This window comes from Pelobates fuscus, chromosome 8 (assembly GCF_036172605.1).
Source record: "Pelobates fuscus isolate aPelFus1 chromosome 8, aPelFus1.pri, whole genome shotgun sequence".
In the NCBI taxonomy this organism is placed as follows: domain Eukaryota; kingdom Metazoa; phylum Chordata; class Amphibia; order Anura; family Pelobatidae; genus Pelobates; species Pelobates fuscus.
The window spans coordinates 103,869,232-103,893,491 of record NC_086324.1 but is presented as its reverse complement, the minus strand read 5'-3'; the positions used below and the strand labels follow the sequence as shown (position 1 = coordinate 103,893,491).

At 45.6% G+C, this 24,260-nt stretch overlaps 1 protein-coding gene across 2 annotated transcripts in view; it reads left to right on the top strand.

Moving 5' to 3' along the window:
- Nucleotides 1–24,260, top strand: part of ANKRD44 (ankyrin repeat domain 44) — a 724,718-nt gene that overhangs the window by 99,799 nt on the left and 600,659 nt on the right. For both annotated transcript variants that reach the window (XM_063430205.1, XM_063430204.1), the window contains exon 2: nt 21,557–21,640. In XM_063430205.1, coding sequence (XP_063286275.1) covers nt 21,557–21,640 — 84 coding nt within the window. The remainder of the gene's footprint in view (nt 1–21,556; nt 21,641–24,260) is intronic.

Here is a 24,260-nt window from a genome sequence, read left to right as displayed (position 1 = left end):
GGATGAGACCCGGCCATTATCCCCCTTTTCATCTAATCTACCACCCCTTATTTGTCAAGGACATGCCCCGCCACAAACCCCGCTGTTTTAAGCCTAAAATCAGCGGGGGCCCCCACCGAAACCCGCCATGGCCTGTTCCAAAGCTTCTTGAAGCGCCAAGTTAAAAAGGTTGAGCCCGACCTCCGTCAGATGCACCCCATCCGGTCGAAAAAAATGTGCCGCATCTTTTTCAAAAACCTGGTGCCGTATCGCGATTCCCCCAACCCCCGTAACAAACATCGCAATCCGCCGATTAAACTTCAGCGCACTCTGGCTGTGGGCCTGCCGCCAAAAATTCCTCGCCACTACCTCCGACCAAATCAAGGATACGTCGGGGAACAAGATTAAGATCTGGGACAAGTCCCTCCTGACCATATCCACCAGGCCCCCCACGGGCACGGTCCCCAGATCGTTACCCCCCAGATGGATAATCAAAACCGATGGAGCCCCAAGCAAGTGGGAAAGCCTGACCAAGTCAGGGAGGAGCCGGACCCACCTCATGCCTCTGACCCCGAAACACCGTACCTCCCCAGTTACTGGTGTGAGACCGAGACGCTCCCCCCCTGGCCGGACTGCCGCTCTCTGCCGCGCCCAGTGGATATAGGAGTGGCCAATCAACCAGACCTTGTAGGGGACCAGACCTAGGGAGGAAAACAAAACAGTCTAGCTCAGGAGGCTGGCAGGACGCACATAAGAGACAAACCGGGGGCGGGGTCTGGCAGCCGAGCTAACCAGACGTGCAAGCAGAGAGCTCTGGCAAAAAAGACGATATTTAAGCAAATATAAGCCAAAAACCTGAAAATAATTGCCCAGCTCGGCAACACAGTAGTGCTAAATCGAGTGGTGACCCGTGGACATACACCCGGAGCAACGCTAGAACTGATATTCCACACTCCACAAATGAGGCCTACCAAGGAAAGCGGCCCAGCGGCTGGGAGAGGCTGCCGCTCTCCCGCCATGGGGACTGCAATCAGCGGCAGCTCTCCTGACGACCCGCACCCCCCTCTGGACCGGTGGGGGCTATCCCTGTCCCCGGTGGGGAAACTGAAAGACTTACACCCTGAAACATCTCGACCGGAGCACGAACTGTATGTCGAGCCCGAAATGGCTCACAACTTCACGAAAGCCCAGCAATACAAGCATGGAGAGAGCGCTTTGAAGCTCAGTTTGACAAAATATGCCAGGACTTCTGGAAGCGCTTGGCGCACAACTCCACACGCACAGCTGGGTCTGCCACATGGGAAGAGAGAGCTGGAATAGCGACCTCTCAGCCCGCACTAAAAGCAGCAAAAGGGAGCCCACACCGACGGGCCCACCAGCGAACCCACCAAGCACCGAAGCACGCTGCAGCACGGCGCCTGCCAACACGCGAGTCTCCACCTCGCAACCACATCAATACACGGCACTTACAGAGGGGAAGACTCCATACGAGCACGCCACTCAGTCGGAGACCTCAGACACGGTGCACTCATCCACGGACACAGAGAGGGCCTGGCGGCCTGGACTCAGCCACCGGACTCTGGGGTGGAAGGATCGGAGAGGTACCTGATAACACGGGCATGTGCGACTGGCGGAGTTATCACCCGCAGAATAATGGACTCAGATCTCTGGGACTCAGCAGACTGCCACCAAAGGGTGTTGGTTAGAATGCCTCTAGTTATGGCCACAAGTTATTAAATATACAGCTTACCCTTAATATTTTATTTGCATGTCCCCTTCACCAGTAACCCCAACCGAAAGCGACAATTAACCTTTAAGCAGCCACCCTCCATGAAAGTGTCCAGTAAATTCACACTATTGGGCACCAGGCTCATGGGGGGCGCTCCCGGGTTGCCGCAATTCTAATTACCCAGCAGCTACCAACGGCTTAGCCTGCCTTGCTGTTCTGCTCACTTACACATTTCATAACCCACATGTCGGATAGATCTTATTAGTGAAGCTACTGCCTAGCCTATCCAGCCGACATGTGAGCTTAGACATCCTGCAGTAACCTAAGGCAACGCAGGTAGAAAACGTTTAAGTTCAATCTGTTCTTAGTAAGATTGTTTATATGCAACATATGAGTCAAACGATATTAACCTTAAAAATGTGCAAAGTTCTTTCCACTGCCTAATTAATGCAAAGCTTCTGTTTAACTCTTCATGCTCCAGCTGTTGTGGCACAGTGTACTATATGTGATTTTCCATGCACAAATAAAATAAAGAATAATTTTTTTTTTTTAAATCCTGGATTCCCACCTCCCTATGCGCTGTACCTCCTGATCCGGCATACCCAACCGAGAAGCCTCCGTCGCTGCGCCAATTCGGAAGGAGTGCCCTCCAAACTCCGCACCCTCCATGCCCAATGCAGCCAACCCCAGCCGAAATACCCTGACAAACTGAAAATGGGAGAGGAAGCTCCCATCCTCATGCACTAGCAGGGGGCCAGCCAGTGCAGGGCGAACTTCGCAAAAACACAGGAAGGACAGAACTGGGCAGGTGGCCAACCCTGGGGCAGCTGCCAGCTGAACCCACTTACCTTTACCAAACACGTCCGTCTTGGAGCGTCAAATCTTAAAGGAGACCCAGCCCGGCCCGTCCCTGACATCCGAGAAGAGGATTCCCCCAACGGTTGCCCTGCTTGGACACACCAACTCCCCAATCCTCATGGCCCCAAAGAAAGCAAATGAAAAGGCCAAGCGAAAAAGCACACCTGTGGGAGCACGTGGCACAATTGCGCCAGGAGCACCCCCGACACTGGCCTCCGGGTATCCACCCTAACCCGACCCCTACGCAACCCCTTAACCTCCTCCCTCACCATAAACTCCTTGGTCACGTCCCCCCACCCTTGCAGCTTAAAGAAAAAACTCAGCCCAGCCAGGCGCGAGGACACCACCGAAGGCGACATGCCCGCCGACAACCAAGTGTGCAATAGCCGCAGCAAACCCCGCAATTGAGCGGGCGTATTCTGGAAAACCCCCAGACCTGTCTCCCACTTGAGCCATTCCGCCCATACCTTCGAGTATCTGGCACAAGTGGAACTCGATACAGACCCGCGAACCAGGTCCATCAGCCTGTCGAGCCCAGGGACCATAGTTCCACCGGACACCGGCACCCATCCTCGTCCACGTGGGTCGCAGCTGCCCGGAACTCCGACCACTGCGAACGAGAGAGAGCATCCGCAATTACATTGTGAACCCCCGGAACATGCTGCGCCCTACAAGACAAGTTAAGGCACAGGCACCGTAGCACCAGGCACTGGAGCAAACGAACCAACGGTGGGGAGGAGGCAGAGAGCTGTTTAATCGCCTGCACGACCCCCAGGTTGTCACAGTGAAAGACAACCCGCCGATCCCGCAAGTACAGACCCCAGAGCTCCAACAATGGGGAAAGCTTCAAGGAAAGCCAGATTCTTAGTCAGGCCAGAGGCGTACCAGTCCCCAGGCCAAGTGTCAGCGCAACAGCGCGACCCCAGTATCGCCCCAAAGCCGCGGAACCCGCCGCGTCCGTATAGAGGTGGAGATCCGCACCGGACACCTCTTGCGCTTGCCAATACGACCTCCTATTATAATCCGCCAAGAACGTACCCCAGATGTCCAAATCGTCCCGTAACTGCCTCGTGAGTCTAATGTAGTGCCGAGGCCTCGCCACCCTAGTGGTCGCGGCCGCTAGGCGCCTGCTAAAAATCCGCCCCATGGGCATGATCCTGCATGCGAAGTTCAACTTCCCCAACAGCGATTGCAGCTGGCGTAGCTGTACCTTCCGCAAGCCCCGTGCTACCGCCACGTCCCGGCGCAACCCTTCCACCTTGTCTAGGGGCAGCCGGCACTCCATGGCCACTGAATCTATCTCGATGCCCAGGAAGCAAAGGCACGTTACCGGCCCCACAGTCTTATCGTGTGCAAGGGGAACCCCGAAGTGCCCAAACACCCTTTCCACCGTGGTGAGCAGGCTCCCACACGCCGGAGAATGTGCAGGGCCCACACACAGGAAGTCGTCAAGGTAATGCAGCAGCGAGTCGATTCCCGACTCCTGCCGCACCACCCATTACAGGAAAGTGCTGAAGCACTCGAAGTAAAACCAGGATATGGAGCACCCCATCGGGAGGCACATATCCACATAGTACTGGCCCTGGAAACAACAACTGAGGAGGTGATGGCAATCGGGGTGCACCGGCAACAAGCGAAACGCTGATTCCACGTCCGCCTTTGCCAGCAATGCCCCGGGACCCGCCGCCCTGACCATGCGTACTGCCGCGTCAAAGGAAGCATAAGACACCCGACACAGCGCGGCAGAGATGTCATCATTTACCGAGCCCCCGCAAGGGTACGACAAATGGTGAATCAGGCAAAATTTTCCCGCCTCCTTCTTGGGCACCACCCCCAAGGGAGACACCCGGAAGTTGGACAATGGAAGGGCCTCAAACAGCCCCGCCACCCGCCCTAGTGAAACCTCCTTCCGGAGCTTTTCGAGGACTACATCAGGAAAATCAAACACCGACTTCAAGTTCCTGACTGCCCCGGAGGAGGGGCGCTCCGAGAAGGGAATCCAAAACCCCTGGGTAAACCCCTCCAGCAGCGGCCCGGCAGTTCACATCCACGGCCACTGGCGTCGTCGCCCTTAGTCCACACGTCACCTTTGTTCCCAGACTTACCCCGCTTAAAGCAGCGGGATGCCGAGTGGGCACCACCGCAATGGGAGCATTCGTGTTTACAACGACATGTTGCTCCCCACTTGCATTGGCTGTCGTTGAACTTCCAACAACAGCCCGGCCGCCTGTGTGAGGCCGATGGGGCAGAACCGCCCCCCCCAACACCCGCCCCCCCCCAAGAAAGGACAACGTACCCCCTTGGTGCGCCCCGGGCGTGTCATGATGGACAGCCACAGGCCAATGTCCATCTTATCCCACGAGTGCCCCTGTCCGCTAAGCTGCGCACTCTCCCTGGGCCCTCGCTTCTGAAACACACACACAGACTGCTGAATACATACAGACTGCTGAGTACACACATGCAGACTGCTGAATACACACACATACACACAAATACTGCTGAATACACACACACACGCACACAGACTGCTGAATACACACTGTGACAAAAGTACTCCTTTCCCTTGGTACCTTGTCCTGGGATTGGGGTGTTACACACAGTCTTTTCAGGCTTTAGAGACACTTCACACGCTGGATGAGGTAAAAGGACTTGCTCTTTTTATTGAGGTTCCAAAACCAAAAGGTTGTAACAAAATCTATAAAACAAAAGCCTTGCTCTTCTGAGCATCAACTAAACAAAATAATTAGCTAACTGGGTTAGATGGCTTATCCATTTCCCAACATAAACATAAACAACAACCTTACTGTTTCAGGGTATTTCAGCTCTCTGTTTCCACTCACAGAAATCAAACACAATCTCTCTCCTCCTTTGGCAGGGGACTATTTAATAGCAGCTGTAATTGACAATCCTTTTCAGGTGAGTTAAATTAGGATTGGAACTCTGGAACTGGACTTCTCACATGTAGGTTCCAAGCACTCTCCAAGTGCTCCACCCCAGGGCCCAAATATACAGATATTTAAAGTGCAATATTAATTTGAACATAACACATTTCCCTGGGGTTAATTACACAAAGTAGGAACCTTTATATAGATTCCCTCCAGCACAATTCCTTGCTTTCGGTCACACATCCTCCCCCCCAGCTCAGACCTACTGGGTCGAGCGACCATGGACATTAGCGAGTGCATCCGCGAAAGACCATCTGCATTTCCCTGTTTACACCCAGCCCTATGCTCTATGGAAAAATTATAGGGTTGCAAGCTAAGGAACCAGCGGGTTACTCTACTATTTTTCTCCCTGTTTTGACTCATCCAAGTAAGGGGTGCATGGCCTGTCACTAGTCTGAATTTTCGTCTCAAGAGATAGTATTTAAGTGTGTCTACTGACCACTTTATAGCCAGACAATCCTTCTCAACAATGTAATAGTTTCTTTCTTGGCGATTAAGCTTCCTGCTTAAATATAATATGGGGTGCTCTTCACCCTGAATTTCCTGAGAGAGAACGGCACCAAGCCCTACATCAGATGCATCTGTCTGTAAAATAAATTCTTTAGAAAAATCAGGTGTTACCAACACTGGTTGGGCACAAATGGCTTCTTTAAGCTTTCTGTATGCTTGTTCAGTCTCTGGGGACCATTTTACCACTACTGGAGCATTAGCTTTGGTAAGGTCAGTTAATGGGCTTCCAATTGTAGCAAAATTGGATATAAATCTCCTGTAATATCCAATGAGGCCAATAAATGTTCTCACCTGTTTCTTAGTCAGTGGTCTTAGTCAGTGGTCTTTTTTAGTCAGCCAATTTCGTATGGCTTCAATTTTAGCAACTTGGGGTTTCACTAGTCCCCTACCAATAGAGTAGCCAAAATATTTTGCTTCCTCTAGGCCAATTGTACACTTACTGGGGTTAGCGGTTAGGCCAGCATTTTGTATTGAGTTAAGGACAGCCTGTACTTTTGGAAGGTGAGATTCCCAATCCTCACTGTGTACTACAACATCATCCAAGTATGCAGCAGCATAGCGCACATGCGGCTTTAGTATTCTGTCCATCATTCTTTGGAATGTGTCAGGGGCACCATGCAAGCCGAAAGGCAAAACTCTGTATTGAAATAGGCCATCAGGAGTAGAAAATGCTGTCTTTTCTTTTGCTCGCTCTGTGAGTGGTACTTGCCAATAACCTTTGGTTAAAACTACCGAGCTGTCCCGAGGTACCGAGGTCTCCCAAGTCGTTCCACTAGCTCATGAACTCTAGGCATGGGGTATGCATCAAACTTAGAAATAGCATTCAGTTTGCGATAATCATTACAAAACCGTACTGTATTATCAGGCTTTGGTACCAGCACAATTGGACTGCTCCAGTCACTTTGTGACTCCTCAATGACTCCAAGATCTAACATTTTCTTAACCTCTGCTCTGATAGCTTCTCTGTGAGCCTCAGGTATTCTGTATGGCTTGAGATTGACCCTTTTTCCTGGTTCTGTCAAAATGTCATGTTTAATCACACTAGTCCTTCCTGGGACTGGGGAGAATACCTCTTTATTTAATCAAATAAACTCCTTAACTTCCCTTGTCTGGTGTATTGACAGGGTCTCTGAGACATTTACTTCGGGGTCAATATTACACTTATCAGGGAAGGTTGAAGTCTATGTAGTAACAAGAACTTCCCTTTCTTTCCATGGTTTTAGCACATTGACATGGTATAATTGGACTTCCTTTCTTCTACCTGGTTGCCTTACTTTATAATTTACCTCTCCCACTCTTTCAATAATCTCATATGGCCAATGCCAAGTTGCCAGGAATTTGTTCTCTACTGTGGGAACCAGGACTAATACTCTGTCTCCTGGTTGAAATACTCGAATTCTAGCATTCTTATTATAGATATTCTGCTGATTTTGTTGAGCCTTTTGCATGTGTTCTCTGACTATTGGCATAATGGCTTCAATACCTTCCTGCATCTGAGTTATGTGTTCTATTACACTGCGATGTGGGTTAGCTTCTTGTTCCCAAGTTTCCTTTTCTATGTCAAGTAATCCCCTGGGGTGTCTGCCATGTAATAATTCAAAAGGTGAGAAACCCGTAGAAGCTTGGGGTACTTCTCTAATGGCAAACATTAAATAGGGCAAGAGAAAGTCCAATTTTTTCCCATCTTTATCAGTTACTTTGCGCAGCATAGCTTTTAACGTTTTATTAAATCGCTCAACCAAACCATCGGTTTGTGGGTGATAAACAGAGGTTTTGAGGTGTTTAATGCGAAGGAGCTTGCAGAGTTCCTTTGTAACCTTGGACATTAATGGAGTACCCTGATCTGATAGGATCTCCTTGGGAATCCCAACCCGGCTAAACATCATCATTAACTCTTTAGCGATGGACTTTGCTGAGGTTGTACGCATAGGTATTGCCTCAGGGTAACCGGTAGCATAGTCTAGTACTACTAATATATACTGATGCCCCCTAGTGGATTTTACCAGAGGACCCACAAAATCCATAGCAATACATTCAAAAGGCACTTCAATAACAGGCAAGGGTACTAAAGGGCTACGGTAAGCCATAAAGGGTGCAGTGACCTGACATTCAGGGCATGACGAACAGTAGTTTTTGATAGCTGCGATTACTCCAGGCCAATAAAATCTCCTCAAAACTTGCCCTTTTGTTTTGTCAACCCCTAGGTGGCCACCCAAAACATGGCTATGTGCAAGGTTTAACACAGTGCGCCAATAGGCTTGTAGTACTAACAGCTGCTTTGTAATAACAGACTCTTTTTTCTCAACTCTGTACAACAGATCATTATCCACTTCAAAATAAGGGTAAGTAAGAGAATTCCCTGGATTGACAGGGGATCCATTCCTTATAGAAATATTATTCCTGGCTACCAATAATGTTGGGTGAGACTACTGTGCACGTCTGAAATTATCAGGCCTAACCTCTAAATCAATTAACTCTATTTCTGGTTCAGAGCTTCTAGAAGGTCCCGCATTAGTTTGTTCTGGGTTTTCACCAACTAATATTTTTATAGGGGAGTGCTGCATATTGTTAGGCCCATCATCATGATCTCTCTCATCTGCCAGAGTATCTGCAAAAGGAAATTAATTATTCTGTTCACCTGATGGGTTTTCAAAACAGACCCAAAGGTAAAATAATTCCAATAATCTCATGTGCCAGTTTTGGTACCAGCCCCACTCTGCAGTTTACAGTACCACACTGGGTCTTAATAAGTATATCTGCAGTAGGGTAGTTCTGTATATCCCCGTGCACACAAGCAATATCAACTTTTTCAGAGTTAACAATATGAGTATCCTGTAATAAGGATTGGTCTAGAAGGGTAACCATACTCCCTGAATCTAGCAATGCCTGTATATTTTTTCCCTCCAGATTCACGGTACACCCAGGGTAACTATTCAAATAACCATTTTTTCCCGCAGAACATACAACCTGTGAATAAAGTGCAATTCCTTCCCAATTATTACCAAAATTACACTCCATTGGTTCAACATTTTCAGGACAGTATTTTGCAAAATGCCCAAAGTTTCTGCATTTAAAGCATTTTAAACCATAATTAGTACTTTTTGATTCCTTTTAGGCTCTTACCACCTCCCACAGTCTTTTTCTCTTTTAACAATGTCTCTTGGGTAATAAAAAGACCCCCATCAAAAGACTCCCATTTTCCATGGAACAGTCTTCCCAGATTTGCTGGGGCTGTATGGTTTTCTGATTCTTGGGTCTCTCTTCTCCAGGAGGTTGAAGCAGTTCTCCCGCTGCTCTATACCGTTCAACCAATTCAACCAATTGGTCTGCTGTTTGGGGATTGCTCTGACTGACCCACTGACGAAGTCCAATAGGTAAGCCTCTCAGGAATCTTTCCATCACCAGTTGCTCCACAATGCGGCTGGGTGAGTTGATCTCTGGCTGCAACCATTTTCTGGCAAAGTGTATCAAGTCAAACATCTGTGAACGAATCGCTTTATCCAGGCTGTAAGTCCACGAATGAAATCTCTGGGCACGGACGGCTGTTGTCACCCCCAGGCGTGCCAGTATTTCTGCTTTCAGCTTCTTGTAGTCACTGGCATTCGCTGGTTCCAGATCATAGTATGCTTTCTGGGATTCACCAGTAAGAAATGGTGCTAGCAGACTTGCCCATTCCACTGCAGGCCAACCTTCTCGCTCAGTGGTTCGCTCAAATGCCATCAGGTAGGCCTCTACATCATCTGTGGATACCATCTTTTGCAAGTAGTGACTCACTCTGATCACCTTTGGACATTGTGGGGATTCTGTGGCATCCCTGGCCAGCCTTTGTGATAGACTCTGGATCTCCTGCTGTATGGCTGTCAGGATCGGGACAGGGATCCAACACACAGAGTACAAACAGTAGCCAGATACGTATACCGGACCTTAGAATGGCCGGACTAACGTAAGTAGTACAGTATAGAATGGTCAAAGACAAGCCGAGGTCGAGGGTAACAGAAGACAGGTAAGCGAGAGACAAGCCGAATCAAGGGTAACAGAGATAAGCAGAGTAAGGTAAACAAGCCGGGTCAAAACCAAAAGGGATAATAGAATACACAAGCACTGAGTGACTAGAACAAGCTAGAACCACGACAGGGCAATGAGCTAATGAAAGAAGCTCTGTTAAATACCCTGTTCAGAGCAGTAACCACGCCCCCAAGACGTCCTGATTGGTCCTGCAGCCATTGACTGACAGGTTGTTCCGGGGGAGTGTCCTGATGACTACTTCCTGCCTAGATGCTGTAAAAGGCAGTCACTCCCTCGCGGCCGGCCTAGCATGACCGGATAGACCGCGGGGAAGGGAGCCATCAGACCGTCTGGATGGAGGAACAGCTAAGTCTCTACCTCTTTCGGAGGTAGAGACCACAGGTACCCTGACAGTACCCCCCCTCTCAGATACGCCCACCGGGCGGAATGAACCGGGACGAGATGGGAAGCGAGAGTGATACGCCCTGCGGAGACGGGGAGCATGAACATCCTCCTGAGGTACCCAACTCCTCTCCTCAGGACCATATCCCTTCCAATCAACCAGATATTGTACTCTCCCCCGGGAGATTCGAGAATCAATAATAGAGTTAACCTCATACTCCTCCTGACCCTCCACCTGAACGGGGCGAGGAGGGGCTATTGTGGAGGAAAATCTGTTACATATGAGTGGTTTCAGCAATGAAACGTGAAACGAGTTCGGGATGCGTAAGGTATTAGGAAGAGCTAAACGATATGCAACTGGATTGATACGGGTCAGCACCCTGTAGGGTCCAATATAACGAGGAGCGAACTTCATGGAGGGCACTTTTAAACGGATGTTCCTCGTGCTCAGCCATACCCTATCACCTGGAACAAAGACCGGAGCCGCCCTTCTACGTTTATCAGCGTGTTTCTTGACCAACATAGAGTTGTGCACAAGGATTTGTCGAGTTTGATCCCACAACTTCCTCAAATTGGCAACATGAACATCAACCGACGGCACCCCCTGGGAAGGGGAATCCGAAGGAAGAATAGACGGATGAAAACCATAATTCATGAAGAAGGGGCTTGAATGAGTAGAATCGCAAACGAGATTGTTGTGTGCAAACTCCGCCCAAGGAATCAAACCGACCCAATCATCCTGGTGTTCAGAAACAAAGCATCGTAAATATTGTTCAATTTTCTGGTTGGTACGTTCAGCAGCTCCGTTAGACTGAGGATGATAGGCAGAAGAAAAGTTTAATTTAATACCAAGTTGAGAGCAGAAGGACCTCCAAAAGCGGGAAACAAATTGGGAGCCTCTGTCCGATACAATTTGAGAGGGTATCCCATGTAGGCGAAAAATCTCCTTAGCGAATATCTCTGCCAATTCGGGAGAAGACGGGAGTTTAGGCAGGGGAATGAAGTGTGCCATCTTAGTAAACCTGTCAACCACGGTGAGGATAACAGTCTGTCTTTTAGAGATAGGTAGATCGACAATAAAGTCCATGGCCAAACAGGACCATGGTTTTTCTGGAACCTCCAAGGGTTGCAGGAATCCACATGGAAGCGTATGGGGTTGTTTGGTTTTAGTACAAACTTCACATGCAGCGATGAACTCCTCAATGTCCCTCCGTAAAGCAGGCCACCAGAAGTCCTTAGAGATCAACGCGTAAGTTTTGCGGATACCAGGATGTCCCGCCATCTTGCTATTATGTAAACACTGTAAAAGTTCCAGTTGAAGAGCAGGAGGAACGAAATGACGGCCCGCAGGAGTCTGTTTAGGTGCTAGATGTTGCAACTTAATGATCTCGGCCAGTAATGGAGAATGAATCCTGAGATTCGTATTAGCAATGATATTGCATTTCGGAACTATAGAAGAAAGAACTGGTTCAGGTACAGTAGAAGGTTCATATTGGCGAGATAATGCATCGGCTTTAGAGTTTTTAGAACCAGGTCTGTAAGTCAGTACATAATTGAAGTGAGTCAGGAATAAGGACCAACGAGCTTGTCTAGAGGATAAGCGCTTAGCCTCCCCAATATAGGACAAGTTTTTGTGGTCCGTCAAAATCGTAATAGGGTGTAGGGTCCCCTCCAACAAATGTCTCCACTCCTTTAAGGCTTTAATGACTGCTAACAGTTCCCTTTCCCCGATGTCATATCTGCTCTCAGGCCCAGAAAATTTCTTAGAGAAGAAACCACAAGGGTGTAACGGTTTATCCACCCCTAACCTTTGAGACAGAACAGCCCCAACTGCTGTCTCAGAGGCATCGACCTCGAGCAAGAAAGGCAGAGTCGTATCAGGATGGACTAGAATGGGAGCCGAGGCAAAAAGTTCCTTGAGAGTCTTGAAAGCACCCAGAGCTTCCTTAGACCAGAACTTAGTATCAGCCCCTTGTTTGGTCATATTGGTAATAGGCGCAATGATAGAGGAGTATCCTTTAATGAAGCGCCTATAGTAGTTGGAAAAACCAATAAACCTTTGGATAGCCTTGAGTCCTTTGGGCAAGGGCCAGTCTAAAATAGATTGAAGTTTTACAGGATCCATTTTAAAACCCTCCCCAGAAATCACGTATCCAAGAAAGTCTACCTGAGACTGATCAAAACTGCACTTCTCCAATTTGCAATATAGACCATGTTGCAGCAGCTTGTGTAATACCTTTCTGACCTGTCTATGGTGAGTCTCAATCTCCTTAGAGTGTATTAGTATGTCGTCCAGGTAAACAATAACACAATCATGCTGAAACTCCCTAAGTACCTCATTAATCAAATCTTGAAATACTGCAGGAGCATTGCATAGTCCAAATGGCATAACAGTGTATTCGTAATGGCCATACCGGGTATTGAATGCCGTCATCCACTCGTGACCTTGCTGGATTCTCACCAAATTGTAAGCCCCTCTGAGATCTAACTTGGTGAAGATTTTGGAGCCCTTAAGACGATCAAATAACTCGGTAATCAGTGGGATAGGATAGGCATTTCTGACAGTTATTTTATTCAAGCCTCGGTAATCGATACAAGGTCTCAGCGTGCCATCCTTCTTCTTAATGAAAAAGAACCCAGCCCCGGCCGGAGAAGAAGACCTCCTGATGAATCCCTTTTCTAAATTCTCCCGAATATACTCCTCTAGAACCGAGTTTTCCTGAACAGACAAAGGATATACATGGCCCCTCGGAGGCATAGTGCCGGGTAGAAGCTTAATCTTACAGTCAAATGACCTGTGTGGAGGCAAAGAATCGGCATTCTTCTTGTCAAACACTGCCCTTAAGTCTAGGTAAAGGTCTGGTATTTGTCTTTCTGTGGACTGAGTAGGATTCTCCGGTATGTTAATATTAGCTAATGGAGAAACCTTGCACAAACACCGATCCTGGCAGCCCTGGCCCCACGAGAGTATCTCTCCTAACTCCCAATCGATAATAGGGTTATGTTTTTTCAACCATGGGTACCCCAGAACTATGGGAACGGAAGGAGACGAAATGAGCAGAAGAGATAAATTCTCCACGTGTAGGATACCCACATTTAAATTAATGGGTATGGTCTCACAAAAGATAACAGGGTCTAGTAGTGGTCTACCATCTATGGCCTCAACGGCCAAAGGTGTCTCCCTTAGCTGGGATGGGAAATTGTTCTTACTAGCAAAGGCTTGGTCGATAAAATTCTCAGCAGCACCGGAATCTATCAATGCCATAGCCCTTACTACTTCCTTCCCCCAAGTTAAGGAAACTGGTAGCAGAAGCCTGTGATCTTTATAATCAGGAGTAGAGGACAAAATAGAAACACCCAAGGCCTGTCCTCTAGAGAGACTTAGGTGCGAGCGTTTCCCGGGCGGTTAGAACAGTTCGAGAGTAAATGACCCTTGGCTCCACAATACATACACAAACCCTCTCTTCTCCTGTGCTGTCTTTCCTCCTCAGAGAGGCGGGTATACCCTATCTGCATAGGTTCAGTAAGCAAAGATATCGTGGAGTCAGGACTTGGAACAGCGGGAGCTAACCTAAAAGAAGGTCTCTGGTTCCCCTCTCGAGTGTTCTGTCTCTCTCTTAGACGTTCATCTATACGAGAGATGAACGAAATTAAATCCTCTAAATTCTCAGGGAGTTCTCTGGTAGCAACCTCATCAAGGATTACATCAGATAGGCCATTCAAAAATACATCCATATACGCCTGCTCATTCCACTTGATTTCTGCCGCCAGAGACCTGAACTCTAGTGCATAATCCACCAGTGTTCGGTTCTCCTGTCTCAGGCGCAACAGTAATCTGGCTGCATTAACCTTTCTACCTGGAGGGTCAAATGTTCTTCTAAAAGCAGCTACAAATGCGTTATAGTTATAAACTAATGGATTATCGTTCTCCCATAGTGGGTTGGCCCATCTCAGAGCTTTCTCAATGAGTAGGGTGATAATAAATCCTACTTTTGCCCTATCTGTAGGATAAGAGCGAGGTTGCAATTCAAAGTGGATACTAATTTGGTTTAAAAAACCACGACACTTCTCAGGAGCCCCACCATAGCGTACTGGGGGGGTAATGTGAGAAGAAGCACCCACTGTGGCTACCTCTAGACCTGAACCGACAGGAGAAACAGGGGTATTACGTATCTCCTCTGGTGGTTTATTGGTACAAGCTAATAGAGCCTGTAGCGCAAGCGCCATCTGATCCATTCTGTGATCCATGGCCTCAAACCTAGGATCAGGAGCAGCCAGCTGACTGTTTGTACTTGCAGGATCCATTGGCCCTGTCGTAATGTCAGGATCGGGACAGGGATCCAACACGCAGAGTACAAACAGTAGCCAGATACGTATACCGGACCTTAGAATGGCCGGACTAACGTAAGTAGTACAGTATAGAATGGTCAAAGACAAGCCGAGGTCGAGGGTAACAGAAGACAGGTAAGCGAGAGACAAGCCGAATCAAGGGTAACAGAGATAAGCAGAGTAAGGTAAACAAGCCGGGTCAAAACCAAAAGGGATAATAGAATACACAAGCACTGAGTGACTAGAACAAGCTAGAACCACGACAGGGCAATGAGCTAATGAAAGAAGCTCTGTTAAATACCCTGTTCAGAGCAGTAACCACGCCCCCAAGACGTCCTGATTGGTCCTGCAGCCATTGACTGACAGGTTGTTCCGGGGGAGTGTCCTGATGACTACTTCCTGCCTAGATGCTGTAAAAGGCAGTCACTCCCTCGCGGCCGGCCTAGCATGACCGGATAGACCGCGGGGAAGGGAGCCATCAGACCGTCTGGATGGAGGAACAGCTAAGTCTCTACCTCTTTCAGAGGTAGAGACCACAGGTACCCTGACAATGGCACATGTGGCATGCTGCTGCTCCTCTCTGAGCAATTGATGAGCTGCTGCCCGTGCTGCTTCAACTTGCTTGAATAAAGCATCTGTATTTTCCATTTGAGCCAGTACAAGCTGCTGCAGTATTGAAATGCTCTCTTGCTGTACAGCAGTGGACTGGGGCAAAGCTTTCATGACATCCTCCATTTTCTCAGCAGTTTCTTTCTCCCTACTTACAGACTTTGCCGTGTGTTGCCCGCATTCTCCACCATATGTGACAAAAATATTCCTTTCCCTTGGTACCTTGTCCTGGGATTGGGATGTTACACACAGTCTTTTCAGGTTTAGAGACACTTCACATGCTGGATGAGGTAAAAGGACTTAATGAAGTGCAAAATTCATTTTAACATAACACATTTCCCTGGGGCTAATTACACAAAGTAGAAACCTTGCAAAATCTGGGGATGTATATAGATTCCCTCCAGCACAATTCCTTGCTTTCGGTCACAACACACACACACACACAAACACACAAACGCTGCTGAATACACACATAGAGACTGTTAAATAGACACATACTGCTGAATGCACCAAGACTGCAGTGAGGGTTCATTGTATGTGTGTGTGAGGAGTGCAGTGTGTTTGTGAGGGGTGCTGTGTGTGTGTGTGTGTGTGTGTGAGGGTGCTGTGTATAAGTGGTGCTGTGTGTGTGTGTGTGTGTGTGAGGGTGCTCTGTGTGAGGGGTGATGTGTGTTTAAGGGGTGCTGTGTGTGTGGGGTTGAGGGGGGTGTGTGTGTGTGGTGCTGTGTGTGAGTTAGGGGTGCAAAGAGCAAATGTTTTTTGAGATTTTTAATTTTTTTTAAATTATAATAAATATCCATTTATAACATTTTTATGTCCCCCCCACCCTTCTTCTTACCTTTGGGGAAGGTGAGGTGTACACTGCCAGCCCTGGTGGTCTGGTGGTGAGTAGTGATCTATAGCTGCAGGCTGTCTTCACTCCCGCGAGCAGAATGCTGTGTGGAGTATTGCTGTGGTAACGTGCGGCAACGCTTTACACAGCATGCTTGCGGGAGGAGCAATCTTCTTCTAGTTTCTATTTTACCATCAGACATTTTGAAAGAAGAACCTGCTAAAGTACAGGAAAGAACTGGGGTTGGGGTTGAGGGATAAGCATGAACTTCTTTCTGCCCCAGTGTGGTCAACGTTTTCCTCATATATAGTGTTCTATGATGTGAGGAGTATCCTGTTTCTCTATGAAGGGAAACTATAGTGCTAGGAAAGCAAAGTTGTTTTGTGCCCGACTCCCTCGCACCCACACCACCGCCCCCCCCCCCCCCCAGCGCCTTCAGCGGAGGCAGAGCCTGAATGAGCACAGTGTGACATTGGTTCTTCACCCCTTCAGCACCACATGGGGGAGGGGGAGGAGGCCGTGGTGTCGAAGGTGTGAAGAACCGATGTCCAACTGCGCTGGTTCACGCTCCACCTCCTCTTCTCCTCAACCGACGTCAGTCGGTGGGGCAGGGCCGCCGTCAGGGGGTGACAACGTGGAGCGGCAAAACTGCCACAGGTGCATCTGCACTGGGGCCCATCTGGTGGCCCAAGCATTTAGGGCCACCCGATGAGCCCTATATCTTCAGGGGCCCGGTCAGCGCTGCAGCTGTGTAATAGCGCGACCTTTAAATAAATTGCGGCTGCACCGCAAGTGCTGCCGGGAGGAAGTGACGGCCGGTCACTTCCTTCCAGCTTACTCCGCGCGGGGGGAGAGACAGCCGAGGAGAGGAGAGGCATCCGCTCCCATCATCCCCAGCCACCCTCCTGCAACGAAAAGGTAAGGAAGAGGGTGGCTGAAAAATGAGGTGTGTGTATATGTATGTATGTCTGTTTGTCAGTATGTATGTATGTCTGTTTGTCAGTATGTATGTATGTGTGTTTATGTCTATCTGTATGTGTGTGTGTCTGTATGTGTCTATCTGTATGTATGTCTGTGTGTGTATGTCAGTATGTATATATGTCTGTGTGTGTGTCAGTATGTATCTATCTATCAGTATGTATGTATGTCTGTGTATTTGTGTATGTGTCTATCTGTATGTGTGTGTGTATATCAGTATGTATGTATGTATGTATGTCTGTGTGTGTATGTCAGTATGTATATTTGTCTGTGTGTGTGTGTCAGTATGTATGTATGTATCTATCAGTATGCATGTATGTCTGTGTATGTATGTCTGTGTTTGTATGTGTCTATCTGTATGTGTGTGTGTATGTCAGTATGTATGTGTGTGTGTATGTCAGTATGTATGTGTGTATGTATGTATGTATGTATCTATCAGTATGTATGTATGTCTGTATGTGTATGTCAGTATGTCTGTATGTATGTATATATCTATCAGTATGTATGTGTGTATTTCAGTATGCATGTATGTCTGTGTATGTATGTCAGTATGTATGTGTGTATGTGTCTAGCTGTATGTGTGTGTGTGTGTATGTCAGTATGCATATATGTCTGTGTGTGTGTCAGTATGTATGTATGTATATATCTATCAGTATATATATATCAGTATGCATGTATGTCTCTGTGTGTGTATGTGTATATGTGTGTATGTATATATCTATCTGTGTGTGTGTGTGTGTCTGTATGTATGTATGTATGTCATTATGTATGTATGTATGTCAGTATGTATTTATGTGTATGTCTGTATGTCAGTTTGTATGTATGTCTGTTTAGCAGTAAGTATGTATGTCTGTATGTATGTGTGTATGTGTGTGTGTCAGTATGTGAGTATGTATGTCAGTGTGTGTGTCTGTATGTGTGTGTGTGTGTATCTGTGTCTCCTTATGCATGTGTATGTGTCTATGTGTGTCTGTTAGTATGTGTGTATCTTTCTGTGTGTGTGTCTGTGTCCTTTTGTGTCTCTGTGTGTGTGTATTCCTGTGAGTGGGGTTTGGAGGCAGGGCTTGGAGGCGGGCACCCGGGGGCCCAGACCTTGAGCTGTGTAGGGGCCCCACAATTTCTGATGGCGGCCCTGCGGTGGGGAAACCTATAGCGCATGTACAGGAAGCACCGTGATCGCATTAGGATTTCCTATGCTTTACTATGGTGTTACGGTTGCCTCCAGGCTGGCTGGAAGTTGGACCGTAGAAAAGGATGCTCCTAGCGCTCACCAAAGGACCATCAGCACCGTAGCCACCATAAGCACTGCAAACTCCACGAACCACCGCTGCTGGGCTGGTATCTCGCCGTCTGCTCTGCGCCCTGGACCTACGACCAGGCTCCAGGTTCCAATAGGCGAACCTCTTCCTTCTGTCGAGCGAAGCAGGATCAGGAACAAGAGCTCTTACAAGAGCTCAACAGCTAAGGGAGTATGAAGAGCATAGCAATCCCTGTAGTGATTATAGCTGTCCCCTACAAACATGAGTCGAGGCTGCAAGTTAGAGGGTCAGAAGAGGTCTGAGATGCTGGAACACCCAGCCTGGCTTTTATTAAGGTTACATGCAAATAGGACACTCCCAGGGGGAGGCATAAAATCACCAATCACACATCTGGTGCAACCCACACATTCCCTCCCCTCAGATAAACAGTTAAACCAATTATTACATACAATAAAAATACAGATTTTACACACACACTGTAACTTTAAAACCATACATCCAATTTCAATAAAAGTTGCATATTCAGACTCAGCATACATCAAACATAAACACTTCCAAAAATCAGCCAAATCCCTCCAGTGGATCAAAAGTTAGCTGGAAGTCCTTTATGACCGACCGCAAGCACAATTTCCTGCCCAAAACAGTTCCATAGATTTGGGCTGTGCGGTCGGTCAATTTCATGCGAAAAAACGACTAAGTCCCATTTCGAACGGGACTTAGTCTCTGGAGCTGCAAGTTCCGTATGGGAGAAGGTAAGGGTCAGCGGTGTTCGGCAGAATGTGTAGCCGATTTTAGTTCCACAGAATCTTTAACATACACCGCTGACCAAAATGGCCGCCGCCACGTGTTCGGCTGCCGAATGGCGGCCACCCAGCGCTCGAAATATGAACAATACATTTATTTTTATTTTTTTTGAAATTGTAAAATGTTTTATCTCAATAATATGAACAAGGAAATAAGCGGAGTGTCGGCCCGACTGCAAAATACAGAGCTAAACACGGCCGCACATGAGACCAGGCTAACGGCAGTAGAACAGCAACTGCTAACCCTGCAAAAGGCCTACCAGCTACAGCAAGATAAGCTAACAGTGCTGGAAGACAAACGACGTTGGAAAAATGTCAAAGTCCGCGGCCTACCCGACGCGGTGGAAACCACAGAGCTACCGCACCTGTTCCGCAGGCTGTTTAACACTCTCTTCACAGCCAAGCAGGCCAAATCTATGCCTCTGGATAGCTGGCATCGGATCTCCAGACCGACGACAAGCACCCCAGAGGGTGGAAACGACGTGATCATCCGCTTCCAACATGGCAGAGATCGCCTTGCCCACATGGCAGCCACACGCAACAAGTCCCCCCTCCACTTTGAGGGCTATTCCCTGACCTTCTACCCTGATCTCTCCAAAGCCACCATGGACTGGAGAAGGTCCCTGCGCCCTCTAACCAAAGAGCTCTTATCTCACAACATGCCCAAAAGCCTGATAATACCCGGGGACACTGGGGCCATCAAGGTACAAGAAGAAGCAGAGATTCCAGCCACACTGCAGAAACTCAAATTGGATAAACGACTACCAGAGCAAGCAGAATCAACAACACCAACAACCTCTGTAGCCTGGAATCCACCGACGGTGCACCCATTCAGCGGCACAGCGGAAAGAAGCAGCATCCACTTCGGTGCCTTGAACTGAGTCCATATGATACTGCCTGTTGCCAAGTTGTCTCTCATGTTTATTAACCTTACAAGTTTACCGTTATAACTCTCTTTGTAATGCTTATCACATGCGATAATGGTATTGAGCCTCTCATTATATCCCTCTATGAACCAACCCAGCTAGCCCCCCCCCACCCCTTTTTCCCCACTGCAGAACCACTAACACTATCACCGTAAGGGTTAAGTAAGGGGGATCCAGCCTCTCTAACACGTACCCAGTACGCTAATCTTGATATAGCTCTCTGGCATCTGAGGCATCTAAAACACCCTGCTTTGTACACACGTAGATATTTTACATACCCACAGCAGGAGCTGTATATTCATAAACTACCGGTTTACTCGCTACCTATAATAGTCAAGTACTATATTAAAAAAGTGCCACACTTCCAATGCCACTAATTGTTAAACCATGTTGAATGCTGACTTACATATGCTGTCGTGGCAATGCAAGCTCTTCTGTATTAATCAGGCACTGCTAAAACGTACCATATATTCTGACATAACCTTTTCAGAACTAGCCTGTTATTATTATTTAAAAATGTGCTGTCTATCGCATGCCATGTCAAACCCTATGTTTCTAATTAACTTGCCAATGCTGTTGTGGCATCGCAAGAAAAATGTTATCCTTATTTACGTGCACAAGAAAAATAAAGAATTCAAAAAAAAGATAGCAGTCAGCCTAGAGAGAATATAAATATATTTTTGCAGTTTGGTTTTCAAGTTACATAAATATGTTTTTTTGTGAATAAACCTCAGAACGATTTTTTTTCTTGGCTTGTTTTGGATTAACAACAACAACAAGGTGTTATCTAAAGACACTGTCTTTTTTTCATAACTATTTGAGTTTAGAGCAAGCAAAATGTTATAATTACAGCACCTTGCAATAAACCACTATTTTTTTAATGAAAATTATCTGTATATCACAAATATTTATTTTTTTATTTATTAAGTACCATATACATTGTTTTTTTAAGGAAAACCCTATATTTTTAAGGAACCCCCCCCCCCCCCCCCCCCACACACACTCAGTGGGATTACTCAATGGGATTACCCTTACCTGGGATTATTAGATACTTACCTTAGCTCTCCTGAGCTAAACTCTAATGTTCAGAGCCAGCACATTGGCTGAGAGAATTGCTGAGCTAAAGGTGTGACTACTTGCCAAGGCACTTTTGGCATCATAACCACTTACAGCACCCAGCAGTGGTAATGGTGCTTGAAATGTTCCTTTTACCCCTTAAGGACACATGACATGTGTGACATGTCATGATTCCCTTTTATTCCAGAAGTTTGGTCCTTAAGGGGTTAAAACCAAACAATTGTGTAGGTATGTGTTTTAAAGATGTGCAAACACATAACTAATAAGACTTCTGTAAAAAATTTATTAACATATTTATTCATATCTTTGTTTTAGCCTCTGCTAGTCCAAGCAATTTTCAATGCCGACCCAGATGAGATACGTATGTTGATCTACAAAACAGAAGATGTAAATGCTTTGGTAAGACCCTAAAATGGGTTATTCTGGTTTGTTTACTTTAATGTTATGTTGAAAAAAATAGTAAATTTTTAGTACAAAATGTAAAGACATGAAATACTCAAGTAGTGAAAAATCTTGTAATAAAGTGTACCTGGAAATTCAGACATCTGAATGTGTTTAAAACCCCTTAAGGACCAAACTTCTGGAATAAAAGGGAATCATGACATGTCAGACACGTCATGTGTCCTTAAGGGGTTAAAGAAATAGCATTGCCAGTGCAATACACGTGGCATAGTGAATGTTGCAAGTGAAACATGTGTATGTCAATTTAACCCCTTAAGGACCGAGGACGGTTCAGGACAGTCATCGGCATTTTTGCATTGCAGACCGCTGACGGTCCTGAACCGTCCTAACGGTCTTAGTTACTTACCCGATCGCCGCCGTTCCCCCGGCAGCGCTCCCGTTGTGGGGAGACTGCCTGCAGCCCAGGCAGTCTCCCCATGGTGGATTTGGACCCCTGTGGCCATGTGATCGCTCAACAGGGCGACCACATGGTCACAATAGGTGTCCATGTGTCTGCCTGCAGGGGGACTGTCTGTGCTGACAGGCAGTCTCCCTGCTAGTGTAAAATCATAAAAAAAAAATAAAGGTTAAAGTTAATAAATAAAAATAATAATTATATATGTGTGTATATATATATATATATATATATGTCATATAGACGTATATTATACCTATATAATATATGTCTCTATATCATATATATAATGTCATGCTAAGTGTATTTTTATATTAATATGTACATATATTAATATAAAAATACACGTATAATTAAATTACACACGTGTATATATATAATATATATAATACCTATATATATATTGTATATATATATTATTATAAAATACAAATGATAAGTAATTTTAATTAAATAAAAAAATGTAAAAATAATAATAAAAATTAAAAAAATATATATTTCTATATGAAATTTTATTCTAACTGTATTTTGATATTAATATATATATATATATTTATATCAAAATACACTTAGAATGAAATTGTATATATATCTATGTATATATAAATAAATAAAAAGAATACGAACTATACATATGTCCATATACAAAATTACATAAATAATTATATAAATATACACGTAGACTTCAAATATATAAATATGCATATATATTTAAATTCTACGTGTGTATTAATGTAATATTTTTACATAATTAAGTAATTTTATTGATTGCAATTTGAAGGACCTGCCTGCCAACCCAGGTCGAAAGTCCAGAGAATTTAATTTGTTAGCACTGTATTTTACCCTGTAACGTTCTACGACACCCTAAAACCTGTACATGGGGGGTACTGTTTTACTCGGGAGACTTCGCTGAACACAAATATTAGTGATTCAAAACAGTAAATCATATCACAGCGATGATATTGTCAGTGAAAGTGACTTTTTTTTTATTTTTCACACCCAAACAGCACTTTTACTGATGATATAATTGTTGTGATACATTTTCCAGTTTTGAAACACTAATATTTGTGTTCAGCAAAGTCTCCTGAGTATAACAGTACCCCCCATGTACAGGTTTTATAGCGTTTTTGAAAGTTACAGGGTCAAATATATGGGTCAAATATTTTTACATTGAAAATGGCCAGGTTGGTTACGTTGCCTTTGAGAGCATATGGTAGCCGAGGAATGAGAATTATCCCCATGATGGCATACCATTTGCAAAAGAAGACAACCCAATGTATTGCTAATGGTGTATGTCCAGTCTTTTTTAGTAACCACATAGTCACAAACACTGGCCAAAATTAGCGTTCAATTTAGTTTTTTACTTTTTTCCACACACAAACAAATATGAACGCTAACTTTGGCCAGTGTTTGCGACTAAGTGGCTACTAAAAAAGTCTGGACATACCCCATATTGAATACCTTGGGTTGTCTACTTTAAAAAAAATATGTACATGTGGGGTGGTATTCAGAGATTTATGACAGATAATAGTGTTACAATGTCACTATTGATACATTTTAAAAATGTATGTTTTGAAACCGCAATATCCTACTTATACTACTTGTACTTATAGCCCTATAACATGCAAAAAAATAGCAAAAAGCATGTAAACACTGGGTATTTTTAAACTCAGGACGACATTTTGAATCTATTTAGCAGTTTTTTTCACTCGCTTTTGAAGATGAGTAAAAGATTTTTCACATAAAAGTCAAAAAACATGTATTTTTTTCAATTTTTCATCTTTTTTTTCCATTTTTTTTTTAAATTAAATTACATGAGATTATATAAATAATGGTATGTAAAGAAAGCCCATTTTGTCCTGAAAAAAAAACAATATATAATTTGTATGGGAACAGTAAATGAGACAGCGGAAAATTACAGCTAAACACAAACACCACAAAAGTGTAAAAAGATGCCTGGTCACAAATGTACAACATCGCAAAAACAGTCCGGTCCTTAAGGGGTTAAAGAGGAATAGAAGAAGAGAAGGGAGAAACACATTAAGTACATGGAGACACAGAAGAGGAAAATGATTGAAAATAGGTCTAAAAAAGTAATGCAAGTTTAACAACATAACATTTGTGAAAATTACTGAATGCATGTTGACAAAACTATAGGATATA